This window comes from Brassica rapa, chromosome A01, assembly GCF_000309985.2.
Source record: "Brassica rapa cultivar Chiifu-401-42 chromosome A01, CAAS_Brap_v3.01, whole genome shotgun sequence".
NCBI classification, from domain to species: domain Eukaryota; kingdom Viridiplantae; phylum Streptophyta; class Magnoliopsida; order Brassicales; family Brassicaceae; genus Brassica; species Brassica rapa.
Genome location: NC_024795.2, coordinates 10,959,734 through 10,980,788, shown reverse-complemented (window position 1 = coordinate 10,980,788; position 21,055 = coordinate 10,959,734). Strand labels below are relative to the sequence as shown.

Genomic DNA, 21,055 nt, shown 5'->3' with positions numbered 1-21,055 from the left:
TTTCGTATTGGTTTGATTTTTTTGCATTTTCACATCGGTTCTTTGTTGTTATCGACTGGATTAGAGAGGTTCTGGTGTGAGTTCACAATCGATTTATGGTTTTGGTTCGTGATTTCAAAATTAATTTTTTTTAATAAGAAACGCGACTGGATTAGAGAGGTTTTGGTGTGAGTTCACAATCGATTTATGGTTTCGATTGTGGGGATCAAATAGATTTTGGGTTCACAATGGAAATGGGGTTTTCGTCTGCTTGGAAACTCATTGTTCATATTGTTTACATTCGTTTCTTGTTTGCAGATGGCGATTCCACATGAACCTCATTTCTTTAAGCCTCTGCTTCCTGGTTTCCACAGTGGCGTCGTAAGAACCTCACTCTCTCTATTTGTTTACATTCGTTTCTTGATTACATGTATTTCTTGTTTGATTAACTTCGCATTTTCTTGCAGACAATACCACTTGCCTTCTTCTCAAAGCACATAGAAGGGAAGACGAACCAGAAAACATGGAAACTAAGATCAGACGCTTCAGATCAAACTTGGGAAGTGATACTAGAAGGCAGGACACTCACCGGAGGTTGGAAAAATTTCACCACAGCACACGACCTTCAAATCGGTGACCTTGTGATCTTCAAACACGAAGGAGACATGGTGTTTCATGTGACTCCTTTTGGTCCTAGCTGTTGTGAGATTCAGTATACACATCCTCACATCATCAAGGAAGAAACCGACTCCGGTGATGCTGATGACAATGAGATTAGTAAGTTTCAATCAAAGTTCATTGTTTTGGTCCTACCTGTTGTGAGATGTTTTGACGTGGAAATTGCTTCTTTTATTTCAGGAGGAACAGTGGCAATGTCTTCTTTCTCATATGACTTCTGTTTTTTGGCTGAGGTCACGGCTTCAAATCTAAAAGCAGACAAACTTGTGAGTCATTTTTCATACGTATAAACCAGATTTAGTTAGTCAATTTTGATTCCTAAAAACCATATTCTGTATTTGCAGTATCTTCCTAAGCGAGCTACTAGTTCTACTGCTTTGAACAAACAATGCCAAGAGATGATACTAGTGAACAAAGAGGGAAACTCATGGACTGCGAGTTTGCGATTTAGCGAATCAGGCGGCATGTATTACATCACAAGGGGCTGGGGAAAGTTCTGTCGTGATAACAGATGCGACATAGGAGACTTATTTGTCTTCAATCTGGTTGGAGATGGGAAAACTACTCCCTTGTTGTGTGTATGCCCGGAAAGTAAAGAGTGTTCTGAACTACTGAGCAAACACTTGAGCAGAAAGCGTGGTGAGTCTTCTCCATTGCCTTGCTTGAGACGTCTTTAACTTGCTTGTTCTTTCTTTGCTTCTAGTTTAACTTGCTTGTTTGGTTTTGTTCTGTAGGTGATATTGCTTCAAGCTCACGGGTGAATTAGAAGAATGGTCAAGTAGTCTTGCGTCTCTTTAGCTTGCGTCTTTAGCTATGTATCTCGGACTTGTTAAGAGCTTTTATCCTCTTGTTTTCTTTGCTACAATGTACTTGTATGATCATTTCAGTTTAGACTCAAGTTCTTGTGTTTCTCTACTCTCTATGATCATTTCAGTTTAGACTCATGTACTTTTAAGTTTAAATCTTTGTACTCTACTCTTGTAAGTTTAAATCTGTTTAGCTAACTACAATCTTGCTTCTTTTCATTCTCTTCTCTTTTATGTTATACAAGTAAGAAGATAACTTGTATGCTCTAAGAACGTAACAAAATCAAGCTTAGAAGATAACAAAAGTTGTACAAGTAAGAAACATACTTAATTTACAAAATGAGAAATTATATACAACACTTATTTGATTTGATTCAAAATATTTGTATGTTTACATTTTCTTTTCTAATAAATGAAAATTTTTAATTTCTTGTTTTAAATTTTAAATTTTTAAGATTAAAAAAAAACACACTAAGGATTCCATATTGGATAACACCATTAGACCTATAATTATGATAAGAGTCCTTAACTATTGAAAAAAAAAAAAAAAAAATACTATTATATTGCTAAGGACTCCAATGGTGGGTAACACCATTGGAGATGTTCTTAGGCTCAACATATGTCGTCCAAAGCCTTTGTTCTTCTTGGTCAATCCGCCGTCTACGAAGCCTTCATCAACCCTAACTCATCTTTCCGTAAAAAAAATCTTAAATCGTTACAGAATAAGGATGAGTGAAGTGTCGTATTGAAGGCGTTCATTAACCATTGCTCTCCACTTTTTCCACGATCAATCTTTGAATGCAACCCCCCCCCCCCCCCCCCCCCCCCCCCCCTTTACTTGCTTTCTCAAAACTTCAACTATAAAAAGATTTCTTCTGTGTGAAATTCATCATTCTATCTTAATCTTCCTAATAGGTAGGAGTTGTGACCCAACGGTTCTGCACGGCTTTGTCGGAATCTCTTCCCAAACGGAAAAGCCTCCAAAAACATATCATGTCATAACTGAAATTTCACGGTGAGTTTGGCGAGCAGCCCCCGAGCCGGAGAATACCTTCTATCCGCTTCTCGGTGACTCTCCTTGCTGTTCCTGCCTCACCGTGGGGGTCCTCCTGGTAACAGCGGGAGGCGATTGATTTACACAGGAACCACCGCCTGCACGAGCCACGATGGTGGATACTTGCGATTCTGAAGATCCGATATTTGGTCGGAGATCGTAGGTGGACCACGGTGGAAGACTTTCATCCGTAGGTTTAACCGCGAACAACGCCTTGGGCGCGCCTGGGACAACAGCGCCAGACACAAGTACGATACTTTGAGTTACAAGTTGAATTTTTTAAGTATGAAGGCGAAGAAGACGAAGACGACGACGAAGCTGGATTATGTGGTTTCCGGAGCTTCTCGATGTGGTACGCTTCTGTTCCCGTCGTTTTTGGTAAAGCACCCGCCGTTATCAGCATTGTCTCCGTGAAATAATATGAATGTTTATCTCTGTGGGCGTGTTCTTTGTTGTTAATTTTGTGGCGGCTGCGTTTAAAAAGTCTCTTGCCTCATGAGTTTGGCGTTTCTTTTGTTGATTTCTATACGTCATGTTTGGTTTGATTTATCAATCGTTGAAAGTTATGCCTCTTTCTATATATCACGTGAATGTATATCGAGGGTTAGTATTTTCGATGTATAAGTTTTATTTTATCTATGGAATATGATGTAAGACATATTCATAGTTTGTAGTAAGAACATACAAATAAGTGAGTATTGAACATGGTTCATGTTTTTTACCAACTTATGTTTTCCGTTAGTTTTCCGGTGTAGTGGACCTGTGGTCGCTTATGTTTTTGCTTAACACTTTCATTTACCAACTACGCTAGACTTGCAGAACGCCAAAATATCTGAATGCAACTTCAGGCACCCATTCGTGTGCTATATGTTTTCATAACTACTAGATTATTAACGTTCCTTCTTTCCCCCACAGGTTGCTGAGTTTCTTTGCACCAGTAAAATATAAGCCATTGAAACCACTGGTACTACATTTCCTGCTCCAAATGTTCTAGGAAACTTCAGCGAGGATTCTGGTGTTCTTAGGTATTGCCCCATTGATTTAAATTACTCCTCACTTTTCAAAACACTAACCAAATAAACCATCTACCATTTTCCCACTGACATTTAAAATTCGCAAACATTGAAGGTATTGTGTGGAGATGTGATGCGACAGAGTCAGTCAGCTGTGTTTAATCGCCACCAGCTTCCCACTACTGAAAATTTTGCATTACATGTTAACCTCCTCTTTCCATACTTTGTACTTAAAATATTTTAATGCGTTTGGACAGGGTGGGATCAACATCCCAGGTGATATGCCATGAGCTACATGTGTATCTTGCGTCTGCTCTAAAAGCCTCAAGTTATGTGCAACTGATCAGGCCAGCGGCAGTAGTGACCATAGCCACGCTTAAGGTGACCCTTATGATTATAGTATATGATGGAGACAGACCGAGATGACACAACACATGAATAGACCAACATGTAATAACATATATTAAACTAATACCAATCAAGATCAAAGCGACAAGTTTGCCTTCTATTTTATTTCTCATACTGCTTCGCTTAGGCTGACGCCTCCAGCATGTTTTTTATATTCCAAAGGACCTCACAAAAATAAAGAATAACACTATTTACCCGATTATGATTTACCAACACTTTTGTATTATTCGAACCTGCAACCTCGAGGCAAAGTCATAATATTTTCAGATGCCGAGATGTGTGTCTCAGATGCGACAAAATCAACCCAACCCATTCAACATTTTGTTTCTGTTTATTATGAGACATCATGATTATGTGGAAAGATCGTCCTGAGTTCTAACTCAGAATCCCAATATAATTGTGTCTGCTTTCTCTTTTATTTACCATACAACTTTGTATGATGATACTGTTGCTCATGTGGCATTATACCTCAGACAGTTTGATGAAAAAGAGTTCAAATTCTTCAAGATTGGTGTAGGGACTGAAAGGAGAACTTGGAAAAAAAAATCTTCTGCTCTAGGACGTACTGTGATTTACATCAAGGAGTCTCTTATTGATTTGTTGCCATGGTGATTAGTCTCTGCTTATTATTTGTTCTTCACTATTTAGTTGAGTTCCCTTCAATCTTTTTTAGAAGATTTATAACCAACATCTTCCAGAGGAAAACAAGTATTAACAATATATAACACAAAACACATAATGATTCAATAAATATATGTATCTTGATCCAAAATTGTAGCACACGATGCATTTTTAACTAATACATATATTATATTATGTTTTTTTTGCTGTCACGTAATAAATTTATAGTAAATTTAAAATTAAAATAATGTATTACTCGTTATAGCAAATGAAAACAGTATAGAAAGTAACAGAATAAGTAAAACAGCCACTAATTATACACTGAAACTGAACAATAAAATTTTATTAAAAATACAAGTACATTCAATATATACAAAATGTAAAATAATCGATGTCTTGAGTATTAAACATAACCACAACAATAAAAACTCGAATATACTTACTATATATTAAAAAAATTGAGCAAATATTAAACAAATGTATATCATTTCAATCATGAAAATTGTATTATGCTAATACAACCTTAAAATCTCTAACAAAAATAATAAAAAATAAATAATTTTAGTTAGACATGTGCAAAGATGATATAAAATGTCTTCTCATTATAAAACATAAAAATGACAAATAATAACTAAAATAATATAATGTCAAAAAATATATTTGACAACAAATAAAAAAACAAAAATAAGTGAAAAAATAAGCAAACATCAAACATTAAGTAAAATGGATATAATGTCCTTCATCACATAAAATTTCTTACTAGATAATTAACACTATTATACACATTTTTTACAAATGCAAACCTAAAACACAAACCACCAAATCATATAAAAAATCAAATCCGAGTTCACAAGTAAAGTATATCCCGCCCGTAGGGCGGACTGATCCTAGTATTTTAATAAATTTTGTTAACATAATTAAATTATATTTTTTGTTTTAAAAATCAAAGCAATGAGAAAAAAAACAGTTGGCGTTTGAGTATCATTTAGGTTCTAAAAAGTTACTTGTCAAGGATATTTTCTGTATTTCTCTCTCCTTTTATCATTTTTTCTTTATTTTTATTGACTACAAAGTCAGTAAGAATTCTTTGTTGGAGTTGGCCTTAAGGCAACGGCAAGATATTCCTATTGTGTGTAGTGGCATTAAAGTGTTTTGAGGAGTTCTTAGGCCATCTGTATTGGTAAAGCTCTTAATGAGTTTCTAAGAAATTAAACCAATTAAAATAAAAGAAAAAAGCAAAATAAAGAGGAAAGAGACGGGAAACGTCTCTACAAGAAGAGACGTTCTTCAATAATGTGAGAAACGTTGATCATTGTCAGTTACTGATTGGATTAATTTTTTTCAACATTTATCTTTTTGTTTGAGAGATGCAAGACCGCTTCTACCGCTGTGCATGCCATTAAGGCTTCGAATGGTGACCATTGTCTCGTCCCGCTCCGCAGTTAACAGTAACAAAAATTTCTACATATATTATATATCTATACATTTTTATAACTGTTAGAACCGCACTATAGTTGAACCGCTTGTCCCACACTGCTCAAACCGCATTCACCATTCGGAGCCTAAGAATATTTTCTTACAATCGGTTCTTACTGTTTAGTCTTGTTTTCCCATTTTCCAAGACAAAATAGTAATGAGCAACTTGTCTTAATACTCCCGTTGGAGAAGCTCTTAATGGCTAGGATGAAGAAAGCCACGAAAAAGTCAGCCACGCGAAAATTGAGCAAGAGTTAGGCTTGTTAATCTATTGGGCCTAAATAATTTGATATTTTTCTTGTGTATTTAATTTGGTGGCCCAAAATAGTAATGAATAATATGTTTGTAGTTTGGTTACAAAAATTTACATAGAAAATAAAAACATTTGGAGAGGAGTATATTCAATTGAGAGTTTGAAGTGTTTGTATTAAAATGATAAATTACTGTTATTCAAATATGATTTTTAACAGAAATCTCGTGTTATTATAATTATTATTTGATAAATTACATAGAAACCCTACTATGATTGAAAAAAATATGTTAGAAATTTAGATTTCTTCTAGTCATTTTAAATTTTTGATGGAGTTTATAAGTTAAAAAAATAATTCAAATCTCATAGTTTAACATGAGTTTTAGGGTGGTTTATAAAATTATTTAATTTAGATTAACCTAAAATCATCTAAAAGCTTAATAAAAACAACCAACTTCAAATCATCAAATTGAATACACTTATTTGTCTTTCTTTGTCATTTGAAAAAATGAATTATATGTCAAATTTTATTCAATAAAAACTTTGTATATCAAGTGCTTCTACTTTGTGTTTAAATAATCAAAAAAATAGACTCTATGAAAGACAAGAAAAAGCTTGTGTTCCTTCATGATTAGGATCGAGATCCAAACCAAGCGACTAGTCCTTCCTCAGTATACTTGTGGCCCTCTCCTTTAACTGATAACAGTCTAAGCCTGGCTCTCTTGTCCACAAATTTGATGAACAGTTTGCATGTTGTGGCTGTTCGCCATACCTACGTGTGTTACGTTCTCTCCATACCGTATAAACCGTTGTTTGAAAGGTGTGGCGTGATAGGAAAGTTTTTGTGAGAGGATAATTTTTACAGTTTTTATAAAATAAAAGGTCCATATATAGGCTTGATAATTTATTTGGCCTAAATAAATAATATTTTGCTTTTATGTTTAATTTATCAGGGTTGGATTTGAGTCAAGCCCCCAATAAAAATATTGTTCTTGGCTCCCAAAAGTTTTACAGAATTTTTACATAAATATAGACTCCAGAATTTTAGATTTTTTCTTACAATTAAAAAAAAAATTATGGTCCAGTTTGTAGTTTGGCCAAAAAAATTCCCAGATCCGACCTTGAGTTCAATTGTCCAAAATGGTAATCAGCGATACGTTTGTAGTTTGGCCACAAAAATTACATGAATAAGAAATTTTCTTTTGTCTTTATTAGTCTTGAAAAACTGAACTAAATGTTAATTTTATGATTGAATATAATTGTTCAAGTGTCATAGCTAAGGCTTCGAATGGTGACCGTCGTCCCACCCCGTCTTGCAGTTAATAGTAACAAAAATCTCTATTTATACTATATATTTATACATTTTTATAACTGCACCACGCTTGTCTCGCACCGCTCAAATTGCAGTTACCATTCAGAGCTTAAATAGTTCATTTTATGTAGTATAGATTATTATTACTGTCATTTTCAGTCGAGCTTTGGAAAAACAAAAGGTCCATCTGGTAGTCTTTTATTTCAACCAACTAAATCCCCATGTGACTCGAATCTTCCAGCTATTTCTTTTTTGTTGTTTTTTCTCTTCCTATCTTTCTTCTTACGTATGAAAGAATTGATGATGATGATTGTTCTGTTTGTTTCTTAGTGTTATACTATAAGCTAGACAAATACAAAACCATGTCTCTCTCCCTGTTTATATTAGAGGACAATGCATATGATGTGGCATTGTAGAAGTTGGAGTGGTTAGATTAGTAGTGGTGGAGAAACAATTACAGATATTCTCTATCTTTTTTTATTAGAACAAATCTCTACAAAACAAAAAATTAAGAGAGACAAGGAGACAAAGAGTTGCGTTGAAGGAAGAATGATTGAAATAGGTTTGTTCCAAAAAAAAATGATTGAAATAGGGCTGCCGATCGACTCATGACTTTTATTTCAACTTTTCTTGTTAACTAATCCAATAAAACTTGGTGTCCGAATAAAGGAGCGGGACAAGTGCAATTCTCCTGCACCGCATTCACTATTTACTTTTTTCTGTTTGCAAAAGCAGTTCAAGCGGAAAATCTGCATCCAATTCAATATTTTTTGTTTTTTTGTGGAAAAAGTATGTAGATTTCACCCTCTAACATTGAAGTAACATTTTTGTTTGTAAATATTATTTAGGAAAAGAAAATAAGAGAAGTAAATATCATTTGGGAAAAGAAAATAAGAGAGAAAGATTTGATTGGTCGCTGCAGACTGCAGTTAATGGCAACTCTGAAAGCTATAGATGTGAAAAGAGTTTTCTTTTTTCAATGATACATTATTGTACACTAATTACGAGCAAAAAAGAAATGATAAAGCTTTTGATTAAATCAGAAATGGATGCCAACTGCGTATACGTGTCATAATGTCATTGGTTGAGTCAGGTTTGAGTCTGTTATAAGAAGCTACACTTCTCACCGCCATCCATCTCTCTCTCTTGAAGTAGACTCTAAGCCACCGTCCCTATCAGATCTCAGATCTCCGTTCCAAAGCCATGGCCGAGAAGGGCAAGGAAAAGGTTTGTCTTCTATTCCTCTTCTTGTTTTGTTCTTAATTCAGTAGAGACAGATAAAGTTGTATGGGTCTTGAGAGTTTACATCTTGTGGAAGCTTTTAATACTCTTTTTTTCTGCTCATTTCTTGTTTTTATTATTCACTTGTGGAAGGTTTTTTGTATCTGTGGGATGTGTTTGTTTTGTGTGGATTAAAAAGAAATGCGATCGTATTAAATAAAGTGTTCACTTTATGGAAGTTATATGAGAAGAATCTCTATTTCTTTCTTAACTTTTGTGTGTGTCAGAGATCGAATCAATTCTTCTGTCTCTTACTTTTTCTTTGGCAGTAATTAGATCTTTAGAAACGTCCAATCCAAAAGTAGTTAAACTAAGGCAGAACCTGATGTCGATATCTGAAAAACAGGTAACCATGATGAAGTTGAAGGTGGATCTTGATTGTGCCAAGTGTTACAAGAAGGTCAAGAAGGTTCTTTGCAAGATCCCTCGTGAGTTCATTCTCTTTTTTTTTTTTAATCTTAGATTCTGTTGAATTATATTGTTCGATTTGATTGATGAGGAAATAGACTGAGTGGATAATGATTTGTGTGATTGGGAACAAGAGAAATCAGAGACCAATTGTTTGATGAAAAGTCCAACATAGTCATCATCAAGGTGGTTTGCTGCAGCCCTGAAAGGATCATGGACAAACTCTGTTCTAAAGGTGGCGGCTCTATCAAGACCATCGAAATCGTCGAGCCACCCAAGCCGCCTCAGCCTCAGCCACAAGCCCAACCCCCTCCTCAGAAGCCTAAAGATGCACCCAAAGCCGCTGAGAAGCCTAAGGAGGCTGAGAAGCCTAAGGCGGCCGAGAAGCCCAAAGAGGCTGAGAAGCCGAAACAGCCTGAAAAGCCCAAAGAAACAGAGAAGCCTAAACAGCCTGAAAAGCCGAAAGATGCTGAGAAGCCTAAGCAACCCGAGAAGCCAAAAGATGCGGCTCCCAAACCCGCACCGGCGCCAGCAGGTCCATCACCTACTCCGGCACCTGCTCCAGCCCCGAAGCAGCCAGGACCACCACCACAAGCTGTGCCGATGATGCCCCAAGGGCAGCCCGTAGCCATGTGTTGTGGGCCATACTACGACGGTTTTGGAGGTGGGCCAGCGTTCAATGGATATGGAATGCCACCACCGCAACCGTACGAGTGCTACGGACGACCAGTCTACGATAGCTGGGGAGGTGGCCCACCACCTTGTTACAGACCATGCCCCCTCAACAGATGCGATTACTTCAGCGAAGAGAACCCGCAAAGCTGCTCCATCATGTGATATGATTCGTAACCGTACCCCTTTTCAATCTTTTTAAATCTTTAATTTTTCTTCAAATCTTTCTTTTTTAATACAAATAATGAAAAGAATATATAGAGATATTTACGTGTAATGTTGTCATAGGAGAAACGAATAAGGAAGGATCGTTGTATTTTGTAAATGGTAGCCATTTCCATTTTGGTTGTCCATTTTGAAGCTGTAAACATTAAAGAGATATTGTTTTATTTCCCTAAATATAAACCATTTATAATAGTACTTCGCTTTATAAAATTATCTTACTTTCTGTGCCTGTTGTTGAACACTTTTCGCAAAGAAGCGTTGGTGGAATATGGGATGCTACAAATTTGTTAGACCATTTCTAATGGATCATTTTATTTGTTTTTATTCAAATTAGAATAATTTTATTCAAATTGCCACGTGTCGGTTTTCTGTCCTTGGCGATGCCGAAATGTTAATTTCCCAGTGGTCGAGATTCGAACTCAGGTGGCGGTACTCACAGCTGTAAGCTCTTTACCACTAGAGCTAGAAGCTCCGGTTAAGAGTTATGTTTTACATCTAATGATATTCTATTTTAGAATACAAATACAATAATAAACATAAAATAAATGATTTACTCTAGAGTAGACCTATTTTTAATAGGATTTTTGCACTAGATATACATGGAAGAGATGTAAATTAGGTAAGTGGGCATCGTATTGTTGAGTTTTCGGTAATACCGACAGTATCCTTACTATGAGAGAGAACGGAGGATGTAGGGCCACAAAACTAGTATGGCGCTTTGTGCAGACAACCGGGAGAAGGCGGTAGAACACGCTTTGTACTGTAGATGAAAATATCTTTGGTACAATAAAACTGTACTTTCAAAGCGTGCAAAAAACCTATATTTATGTCTATCCCTTTTTATAATATATTTATCGTTTCCTTCGTATTGTACGCCTTTCATTTTCTATCATCTCTCATCAGGCATTTCATTTTCACTTCTCTATCAACCACACAGTTATGGTAATCGACATGGCGTCTTCACGGAGTCGTGATTTTTCCGAAGAAGACCTGGAGGAAACCACCGTACCCTTACCGGAAATGATGTTCGCCGAGGGAGAGGAACCCGTCGGTGTTAGGGTTCTGACATACCAGTCGTCGCGTGCGCTAAACACAATTCTTGAAGCTCTTGAATCAAGAGTTCTATACATTCCCGCTTCACGTCTACGAAAATATCTTCTTCGCATCGTCGCACTCCCAGCCACTACTTTTAATCCGTATATACACCATATTTGTTATACCAAGCCTGAAAATATTTATTCATCAACTGATGAAATTTTTGTACAACAACCTGCCGGTTCAACGTTGTCTTTTCTTCCAAATCTTCGCCTTCTTATGTTGCCCTGTATTTATTGCCGGTTTGCAACCTCAAAACTCCAGCCATTATCCTCTACACTTATGGGAAGCATACCTGTTTGTCGAGGAGAGGACAAATACTCGACAAATACATCACACTTTTATACTATCATAACAATTGTTTGTGTGATCACGTGTAGATGAAATGAGTAATATAATTTTTTTTTTAAAGAAACCCTTGTCTTTGAAGTAACCGGTTGCAGGTAACACATTATCGGATGCGTTAGACATTGCGGAGGTTAATATCGACTTTCTCCTAACTCGTTTCACTTGTTCGCCAATTAATAAAAACAATGTCCACTTACCTAATTAACAATCTTGTTTTGGTTATTCACCCAAATTAGCCTTTTTAATACTAAATACTTAAATACTAGGTGATAACCCGCGCATCCATGCGCGGAGTTATGGAATAAAAAAAATTATAATTTAAAACTATATTGCTTAATTTATTAGTGTAATTTAAATATATTTGAATAAAAAAATATGAGAGTAAGCAAAGACTTATATAAATTTATTATGAGTTTATGATAAAATAAAACATAAGCAATAGAATTATTATTTTCATAATATAAATTATGAATATAAAAAGAAGAAAAAATAGGAATATAATAATAAAATACTAAAGAAACAAATTTTAAAGAACCAAATTTTTAAAAAGACTGATAAAACCACAACTGAGAAGTGTGTTCACAATTCTTCGTTTGCAATCCTATAAAGAGACATAACAAAGTATCAACTTAGTAAAATAAACACAAATAATGATAGTCCAAATTCACTAAAAGAAATGATATACTACCTTATGAAAGCATCAATTTCTGGAACATCATTGAGTTAAAAAATAATTTTCGAAAACCCCATCAATTTTAATTAAAATATATTAAAATATTACATTTAACATTGAAAAAGATTGTAGAAACTTACATTAGAATCAATGAAAATCATTTAAATGGTTAGGTCACCAGCAGCAAACCATTGCTTCCACAATCGAACAATACTAACCCTCACACTCCACATTGTCTTAAAAGGTTTCAAATCGGCTACAGAGTTAAAGCCCGCCATAGTGATGTGCAAGCTCGAAAATTTTGGTAAGGATGTTTTGAGAAGGAAATGGTGGTGAGGAGAAAACAATATAAAGCATTGTATTTATAGATGCAATGGCGGGTCTATGGTATACTTGCATATCTGAGATTTATTTTAATTTTCGTAACAATAATTAATATGAAATTTTGAGAACTTACCTTATTCCTTGCTCGTCGAATCAATAACGTTAATCACTAATTCTCAGTTATTATGTACAATCAAAAATAAAAGCGTTGAGGCTAATTGGAGAAAATAATATTTTGACTTTCTTATTTATATTTTTTAATTGATTTGGATGTGTACTAAGGTAAACCAATGTTAATGTTGATATATTGTTTTCATCATCTGCTTAATACGATGAATAGGAATCTTATATTCAAACTATACTTAATGCATTTAATTAATATGGAATTTTGAGAACTTACCTTATTCCTTGCTCGTCTAATCACATGGTATATTGTAGGAAACAAAGAGTTAATTTGGTCAACGAAATTTAGTTTTTAATCAATCAGTTTTGAAAATATGCTAGCAGACTCAAAACGTGTGATATTATGTAAGGATGAGTAAATTCATAATATCAGTTTTGAAATATGTAAACTGACTTTAAATCAATCAGTTATCATCTAGGATCATATCATTAAAGTTGGTTGGTATAATTAAATTTTAAATCAATCACTCTTTTCTTTATGTCTATATGAATTGGAAATAATTGACGTGAACCTTTTAAATGACCGGTTTTGATCAAATATTTTATATGTAATATGAAAACCAATTTAGATAAACACCCCTTTTGATATATATATATATATATATATATATATATTAGATATGTCACGAAATATATCATATATGTCACGAAAGTAACATTAAAATAAACGTTAAATTATTACAACATACGTTAAGGTGAGTGTTCTTGTCCCAAACCGGTTTTAAATTGTTAAGGCGAGAGTTCTTGTCTCGAACCGGTTTTAAATCGTAAGTTACCAATTAATATGATTAAAACATTATGTTAAGCACCAATTAATGAGTAATGGCAAAGTATGTAATAATTCTAGTAAAGAGAGGGTTTTTACCTAGAGAGTGTGAGAATGAATATGGTGTTGCCACATAGGAAATGACATATTTGTTAATAGCACATGAGCATAAGGTTACTCTTTAAAAATGCTCCTACTTTAAAAATGAGTTATTTTCACAATAGGGCAATTTCCATGTTTTTATGTCATAAAAAGGCACTTCCCGCTACTGAGGCAGTTTCTATGTGAGAAGATCCAACTTGCTCTTAGTTGGATTGTTGGATTTTCAAAATTTAAAATCGGTGTGATGGGCCCACAAGCGTAAGAAATCCCACTTTCAATTATTTTAAATATTAAAGACGGATTTGTAAGGGAAATTATTCACTTTCACCTTTGCTTTTATCGAGACCAGAGGAAAAAACTGAAAAGGCGATAACGAGTCTAAAAATCGACGGCGAGGTTCGGCGAGGAGAAACAAGATGTCTCGACGGCGAAGTCTGCGTGGTAAAGAGATTTCCGTTGGTTAGTAATACGCAACCCCCCTCTTAGTTTGATTTAGTTTTCTTGTGGATTTGGCCCTTAATATAGTTGTCCGTTGTTTTTGATTGGAGCAGACGAGGTACAGGATGTACCGGAGAGTCTACCGGAGAGGTTATTTGCAACGGATCGCTTCCCATGCGAGAGAATCAACATGTACTCGACTATAGATTATCTTCTGTGTGTTCGAGACGCACTAAACGGCACTGAGGAGATGGCGATGTTGTTGAGATCTTGCTTTGGAATCCTATTTAGGTTGCCGGTCGGGAGGTTGCTGATGGGCAAAGTGATACACGGGATGCTCACTAGGCAGGTGCTTACGAAGAGGAAATATGAGCTGTGGCCGGTGTTTGGTGGAAACCCCTTTAGGTTTTCGTTGGTGGAGTTTGGGGAGGTGACCGGTTTGCCCTGTGACGAGTTCGAAGAGGGTTACAGCATCGACTACGAATTGCCGGCAACGGAGGAGAACTATGCGTACTGGGAAAGGTTGATTGGTCCTGACAGGGATGCGTCCATCGAAGACCTTGCGGCAATGGTTTTAGGTGACACAGTGATGTCGGCCTCTCGCAAGTTGAGGTTGTGTTTGATAATAATTGTAGACGGGGTGCTAGTGCCTACATCTCAAAAACAGAAGCCGAGTCTGAAACATGTGAATCTTGTGAAGAACCTCAAGAATTTCCTTGCTTTTCAGTGGGGAAGGGAGTCCTTTGCTTGGGCAATAAGGACGATGAAGCCAGGTCCAAAAGTGATGGGTAAGTGCGAGGATCCAAATGGAGATTTCTGTAAGAAGCTGAGGCAGAAGACTATTAGGATTCTTGGTTTTCTGTTGGCGTTGCAGTTGGTGGCGTTTGAACTTATCCCCCAGTTGCTCAAACAAGCACGTGGGGATGATAGCACAACTTTGCTTACTTTCCATGGGCAGGTATTGCCACAGCATGCAGGGTTGACTGTGGTTGATGTGCGCAAAGTGGAGCATGATGCGGGGGTAAGGATTTGGTTTTATGTTTCTTGTTTTCAGATATGAGTAGTTATTGTACACTGGTTAACTAATATAGTGTACATTTTAAAGTTCATGTGTCCGTGTATTTTATGTATGGTTGTACACTAAGACTTGTAGCGTGTACATAACTAAAGTAGTTGTACGCATGGATGCTTTAAAACTAATCGGAGTTTATATGATTTCCTTGTTGCATTTGGTTGTGCAGCCGATGATGGAGATTAGTGGTACGCATGAGGAACGATGGGCAGCCTGGGATGATGAAAAGTATGACAAAAAGATGGAGAACATGCTTGGGATGATAAAAAATGGGCATGTGTTTAGCAAGAGTGATTGGGGCGGCGGCGATGCAGGGGATCCAATTTACAAGCACCGTGAGAAAGTGAATGCTAAGAAGCGGAAGGGCGCAGCGCACGTTGGAGTGACCGAAGCACCCGTTCTAAAGCAGAGACGTGTCAGCGGTTATTTCAGACGTGGAGCTATGGTGGATGTAGAGGAGTATAGGAGGATGGAGGCGCATGTCCAAGAATTGGTGTTAGAAGTTCAGAAGCTCAAAAACGTGGTGGAGAAACAAGGTAGGAAGTTTGAGAAATGGAAGACCTTTGTTAAGGGGAAGAGCTCAATAAAAAAACAAGGGAGTATTAAGAGTAGGATCAAGAGAAGACCGTAGATGGAAGTGTAGGGACTGTAAGACGTTCCCCGGAGGTTGAGGACGAGGACGACCGTGTGGAGGATGATATTCCTGCCATTAGCGCCGGTGATACGCAGGGCGAAGGGGACGTTAGAACGCCTGAACAGAGTTCTCGGTCGATGTCAGAGGACAGGCCGTCTTTGTTAGTTAGATTGCCACCGGGCAACGGTGTGCCTTTGCAATGGGTGGAAACAGGGGCTAGGGACAAAGTTGTATATCGGGCCGTGCACAGCCAAACTTTCTTTGTGCACAGTGAGGAAGAGGTTTGTAACGCGCCTTTGTCAAAATAAAATGTAGAGGATTATCTAGGGACTCATGTGTTTGAGATGATGTGCAGGATAGCAGCGTTGGTGGTGGGAGTCGGGAGCAGGGAGGATCGGGTGACGGGTTGGATGCCAGTGTAAGTTATTTGTAACATATTATTTATGTTCCTATTCAATGTTGGAATTGAATTTGATGTCCTTAATTGCGTTTTTCAGGCTATGTCCGATTTGGATGCTTTAGTGTTGGCAGCCACCGGAGTTAAGGCTGGTGGCACGAAGTCAGAGGTACAAAAGTTATTGCTTTTGGTGGATGTTCTAGGTATGACACTTTTTTTTAATGGTGGTTTACTTTTTCATTAGGGGACCCCTCAATCAGTTTTAAAAATATGCTAGCAGACTCAAAACGTGTGACATTATGTAAGGATGAGTAAATTCATAATATCAGTTTTGAAATATGTAAGCTGACTTTAAATCAATCAGTTATCACCTAGGATCATATCATTAAAGTTGGCTGGTATAATTAAATTTTAAATCAATCACTCTTTTCTTTATGTCTATATGAATTGGAAATAATTGACGTGAACCTTTTAAATGACCGGTTTTGATCAAATATTTTATATGTAATATGAAAACCAATTTAGATAACCACCCCTTTTGATATATATATATATATATATATATATATATATATATATATATATATATATATATATATATATATATATATATATATATATATATATATATATATATATTAGATATGTCACGAAATATATCATATATGTCACGAAAGTAACATTAAAATAAACGTTAAATTACTACAACATACGTTAAGGTGAGAGTTCTTGTCCCAAACCGGTTTTAAATTGTTAAGGCGAGAGTTCTTGTCTCGAACCGGTTTTAAATCGTAAGTTACCAATTAATATGATTAAAACATTATGTTAAGAACCAATTAATGAGTAATGGCAAAGTATGTAATAATTCTAGTAAAGAGATGATTTTTACCTAGAGAATATGAGAATGAATATGGTATTACCACATAGGAAATGACATATTTGTTAATAGTATATGAGTATAAGGTTACTCTTTAAAAATGCTCATACTTTAATAATAAAGGGATAATGGAATTTAATTGTTTTTATTATTTGGGCCAAAGGATCACCACCAAACCCCAATGCGTCATCGTCTATTGGAACATATTCGAACTACGCGGTGGGTTTTAACCAAAGAAACATCAGGCAGTTACACTGACAAACACTAAAACAACATAACATTTTGCTTCTTCTTCTACAAAGCTCTTCGACTACTTCGTTGGATAAGGTCGACTCTACCAAAGCGAAGAAATAACAGAGAGAGAGAGAAAAAAAGAATGTCATTTCATCTAAGCTCCTCTCCTTCATCGCTTCTCCACGATCCTCATCCTCTCTGTAATCTCCTCTCGACTCATCCAAAAACCACTCCAAGGAGCTTCTTTTCCTCCTACAACCCCAACTTCCACTCCAGAAACCTTCTCCAAACAAGCCATGTTTCACTACAAGAATCTCTCCCGCATGAAACCCAGATCGAAAAACCCAAACTTGACGCGAACCCACCAGGCTCTGCCCCCAAAAGATACGCCTGGGTGAACCCCAATAGCCCCAGAGCTTCTCAGCTCCGTAGAAAGTCTTACGACTCGAGGTACGCTTCTCTAATCAAACTAGCCGAGTCCTTAGACGCGTGTCCCCCTACCGAGGCTGATGTCTCCGATGAATTAACTAAGTTTGGTAGTAAGCTCTTCGAGCAAGACGCTGTTGTTACTCTCAATAACATGACCAATCCAGAAACCGCGCCTCTTGTCTTGAACAATCTCCTCGAGACGCTGAAACCCACCAGGGAAGTGATTCTCTACAATGTGACAATGAAGGTGTTTAGAAAGTCCAAGGATCTCGAGAAGTCCGAGAAGCTGTTCGACGAAATGCTCCAGAGAGGGGTTAAACCTGACAACGCTACGTTCACGACGCTGATCAGCTGCGCTAGGCAGTGTGGTTTACCTAAGAGAGCTGTTGAGTGGTTTGAGAAAATGCCTTCCTTTGGATGCGAGCCTGATAACGTCACTTTGGCTACTATGATCGACGCTTATGGTCGTGCTGGTAACGTGGAGATGGCTTTGAGCTTGTATGACCGTGCGAGGACTGAGAAATGGCGGATTGACCCTGTTACTTTTTCGACTTTGATTAGGATATATGGTTATTCTGGAAACTATGATGGGTGTCTCAATATCTATGAAGAGATGAAGTCTCTTGGGGTGAAGCCTAATCTTGTTATCTACAATAGGCTGTTAGATTCTATGGGGAAAGCCAAGAGGCCTTGGCAGGCGACGATAATCCACAAGGATCTTATTAGCAATGGCTTTGAACCCAACTGGAGTACTTATGCTGCTCTTATTAGAGCCTATGGTAGAGCTCGTTATGGCGACGATGCGCTTGTTATCTACAGGCAGATGAAGGGGAAAGGAATGGAGTTAACTGTGATTCTTTACAACACTCTCTTATCCATGTGTGCTGATATTGGGTATGTGGATGAGGCTTTTGAGATTTTTCAAGATATGAAGAGTTCTGGGTCTTGTGATCCTGACAGCTGGACCTTCTCTTCGCTAGTCACCGTGTACTCTTGCTGTGGGAGGGTTTCAGAGGCCGAGGCGGCTCTGCGTGAGATGAGAGAAGCTGGCTTTGAGCCTACTCTCTTTGTTCTTACGTCGCTTATCCAGTGTTATGGCAAAGCCAAGCAGGTTGATGATGTTGTGAGGACATTCGAACAAGTGTTGGAGCTTGGTATAGAGCCAGACGACAGATTCTGTGGCTGTCTTCTGAATGTAATGACCCAGACGCCGAAGGAGGAGATCGGTAAACTCATTGGATGTGTGGAGAAGGCTAAGCCAAAGCTTGGTCGTGTGGTGAAGATGCTGGTAGAGGAGGAGAATTGCGAGGAAGGTGTGTTCAAGAAGGAAGCATCTGAGTTGATTGATTCCATAGGCTCTGATGTAAATAAAGCGTATTTGAATTGCTTGATTGATCTCTGCGTCAATCTCAATAAGTTGGAAAAGGCTTGTGAGATCCTGCAACTGGGGCTGGAGTATGACATATATTCAGGTCTTCAATCAAAATCTGCTACCCAGTGGTCCTTACATCTGAAAAGTCTCTCTCTTGGTGCAGCCTTAACCGCTCTTCATGTTTGGATGAACGACTTATCAGAGGCCTTTCTGACGTCTGGAGAAGAGTTCCCTCAGTTGCTAGGAATCAACACTGGACATGGTAAACACAAGTACTCAGATAAAGGTTTAGCAGCTGTTTTTGAGTCTCACTTAAAGGAGCTTAATGCTCCTTTCCATGAAGCCCCAGATAAGGTTGGCTGGTTTTTGACCACTAGTGTTGCGGCAAAGGCATGGTTGGAGTCTAGACGTTTATCCGGAGAAGTTTCTGCGTAGCTCTCTGTCGTTGGTATGTTGCTTTTGAGTTTTATTCCGGCAAAGGATAGATTTTTGTAATGCTAGCAAACTCAGTGTTATACACATTTAAAACAATTCTACAGAGGCTGATTAAGTCTCATAATCCTTAGTTTATGGTATTTTCTTCATTATCCTCCTGTTGACTTTAATGATGAGGGGTGGCTATTTGACTTTGCCTCTTGGAAAGCATGCTCCATTGATATATGTTTGATTTTAAAAGTAATATTTGAGGACCCAGTTTGACATTTTGCATGTGAAACAAGATATGTTTTTCAAGTGCTGTTACCTTAGCTGACCGTAATAAAGAAAAGAGTTAGTGCGCATGTGATGGTCTGCACGTTGGTCCAAGAGCTGAATATAAAGCCTGTAGGAATCAAGGCATAATCACAAATTACATCACTACTACGCAACAACATGGGAAACTGCATTCACACAATGCGCAGCAAGCATGGAAACCTAGTTAGAGATTTGTCGTTGGATGATGCATCAACAAAGAAGATCAAGGAGTCACCTCAACTAGAGGTGGCTGAGCAGAAAACAGGGAAAAGGCGGTGCGTAAAGATCATTCTGACGAGGAAGCAGCTCGAGCAGCTACTTCTGAAATGTCCAGAAGGCGTTTCTTTTAAGCTCCCTGAGACTTATGGTAGCTGCAACCGTAAATGGAAGCCATCTTTGCACCCAATAGTAGAGGTAGATAACTTATAATGCGGCTTCCTAGTCATTTCGCTGTATAGTTTTGAACCTCGTTGTGGATTGAAGCTGAGTAGCAGAAGTGAGAGAATTTTGATAACAACTCAGTTTAGTAGTTGGATTCTCCTGTGTAAATCTTGTATTCAAAAGAAAATTCTTGTGATCTGTAAAGTATTCTATTTACAGCTCTTTCAATGGGTCTTTCAATAGTTATCTATCTGATACTTGAATTTTTATTTTGAAACTTTAGGGAAAATGACATATTTACTCACCAAAAATATCATCTGACAACATATACACATGATCTATTCTATATGCTTGTAAAATGCTATCGGTCAATTAGATCTAACTAATGAAAATAAATGCATTTGAAACGCTTTCAACATATACATTAATTGTAAAATGCATTGATCTAATAAATAAAATTATTTATCTCAAATTTATTTGTCAATTAGATGTAACTAATGAAAATAAATGTATGAAAAGTGTTTAAATGACATTTTTTATGAAACAGGTGGAATATATATTTGTTGTTATATAATATTTCTAACAGAGAAATAAGTCATTTTCCAAAATTTTAATGTTAAAACTAGGTGTTTTGTCCGTATATGCGGGCATAATCTTCTTATTAATACTTATTATTTTATGTCTTATTAATTTAGACATCACTTGTTAAATTATTATTTATGTCTTCGAAAAATTTAAAACAAACATCAAATTATTTATACATGATAAAGTTTTTCATCAATATATATATATGCTTATTATTGTGTTGAAACTTA

At 36.8% G+C, this 21,055-nt stretch overlaps 3 protein-coding genes and 1 pseudogene across 3 annotated transcripts; all 4 read left to right on the top strand.

The window, feature by feature from the left end:
• Nucleotides 1-297: 297 nt before the first annotated feature.
• On the top strand, nucleotides 298-5,273 carry LOC103869719 (annotated as a pseudogene).
• A 3,301-nt stretch (nucleotides 5,274-8,574) lies between these two features.
• Nucleotides 8,575-10,375, top strand: LOC103869711 (pollen-specific leucine-rich repeat extensin-like protein 1). Its single transcript, XM_009147789.3, has 3 exons — nucleotides 8,575-8,824; nucleotides 9,225-9,306; nucleotides 9,423-10,375. The coding sequence occupies exons 1-3, from the start codon at nucleotides 8,801-8,803 to the stop codon at nucleotides 10,121-10,123; spliced, it is 807 nt and encodes a 268-aa protein (XP_009146037.2). The 5' UTR covers nucleotides 8,575-8,800; the 3' UTR covers nucleotides 10,124-10,375.
• Nucleotides 10,376-10,614: 239 nt separating this feature from the next.
• LOC117128428 lies at nucleotides 10,615-17,211 on the top strand. The gene is made up of 2 exons (XM_033280769.1): nucleotides 10,615-14,133; nucleotides 14,226-17,211. The coding sequence occupies exons 1-2, from the start codon at nucleotides 14,091-14,093 to the stop codon at nucleotides 15,170-15,172; spliced, it is 990 nt and encodes a 329-aa protein (XP_033136660.1). The 5' UTR covers nucleotides 10,615-14,090; the 3' UTR covers nucleotides 15,173-17,211.
• A 183-nt stretch (nucleotides 17,212-17,394) lies between these two features.
• Nucleotides 17,395-19,718, top strand: LOC103869700 (pentatricopeptide repeat-containing protein At4g16390, chloroplastic). The gene has a single exon (XM_009147782.3). The coding sequence runs from the start codon at nucleotides 17,469-17,471 to the stop codon at nucleotides 19,560-19,562; it is 2,094 nt and encodes a 697-aa protein (XP_009146030.1). The 5' UTR covers nucleotides 17,395-17,468; the 3' UTR covers nucleotides 19,563-19,718.
• The last annotated feature ends 1,337 nt before the right edge of the window (nucleotides 19,719-21,055 follow it).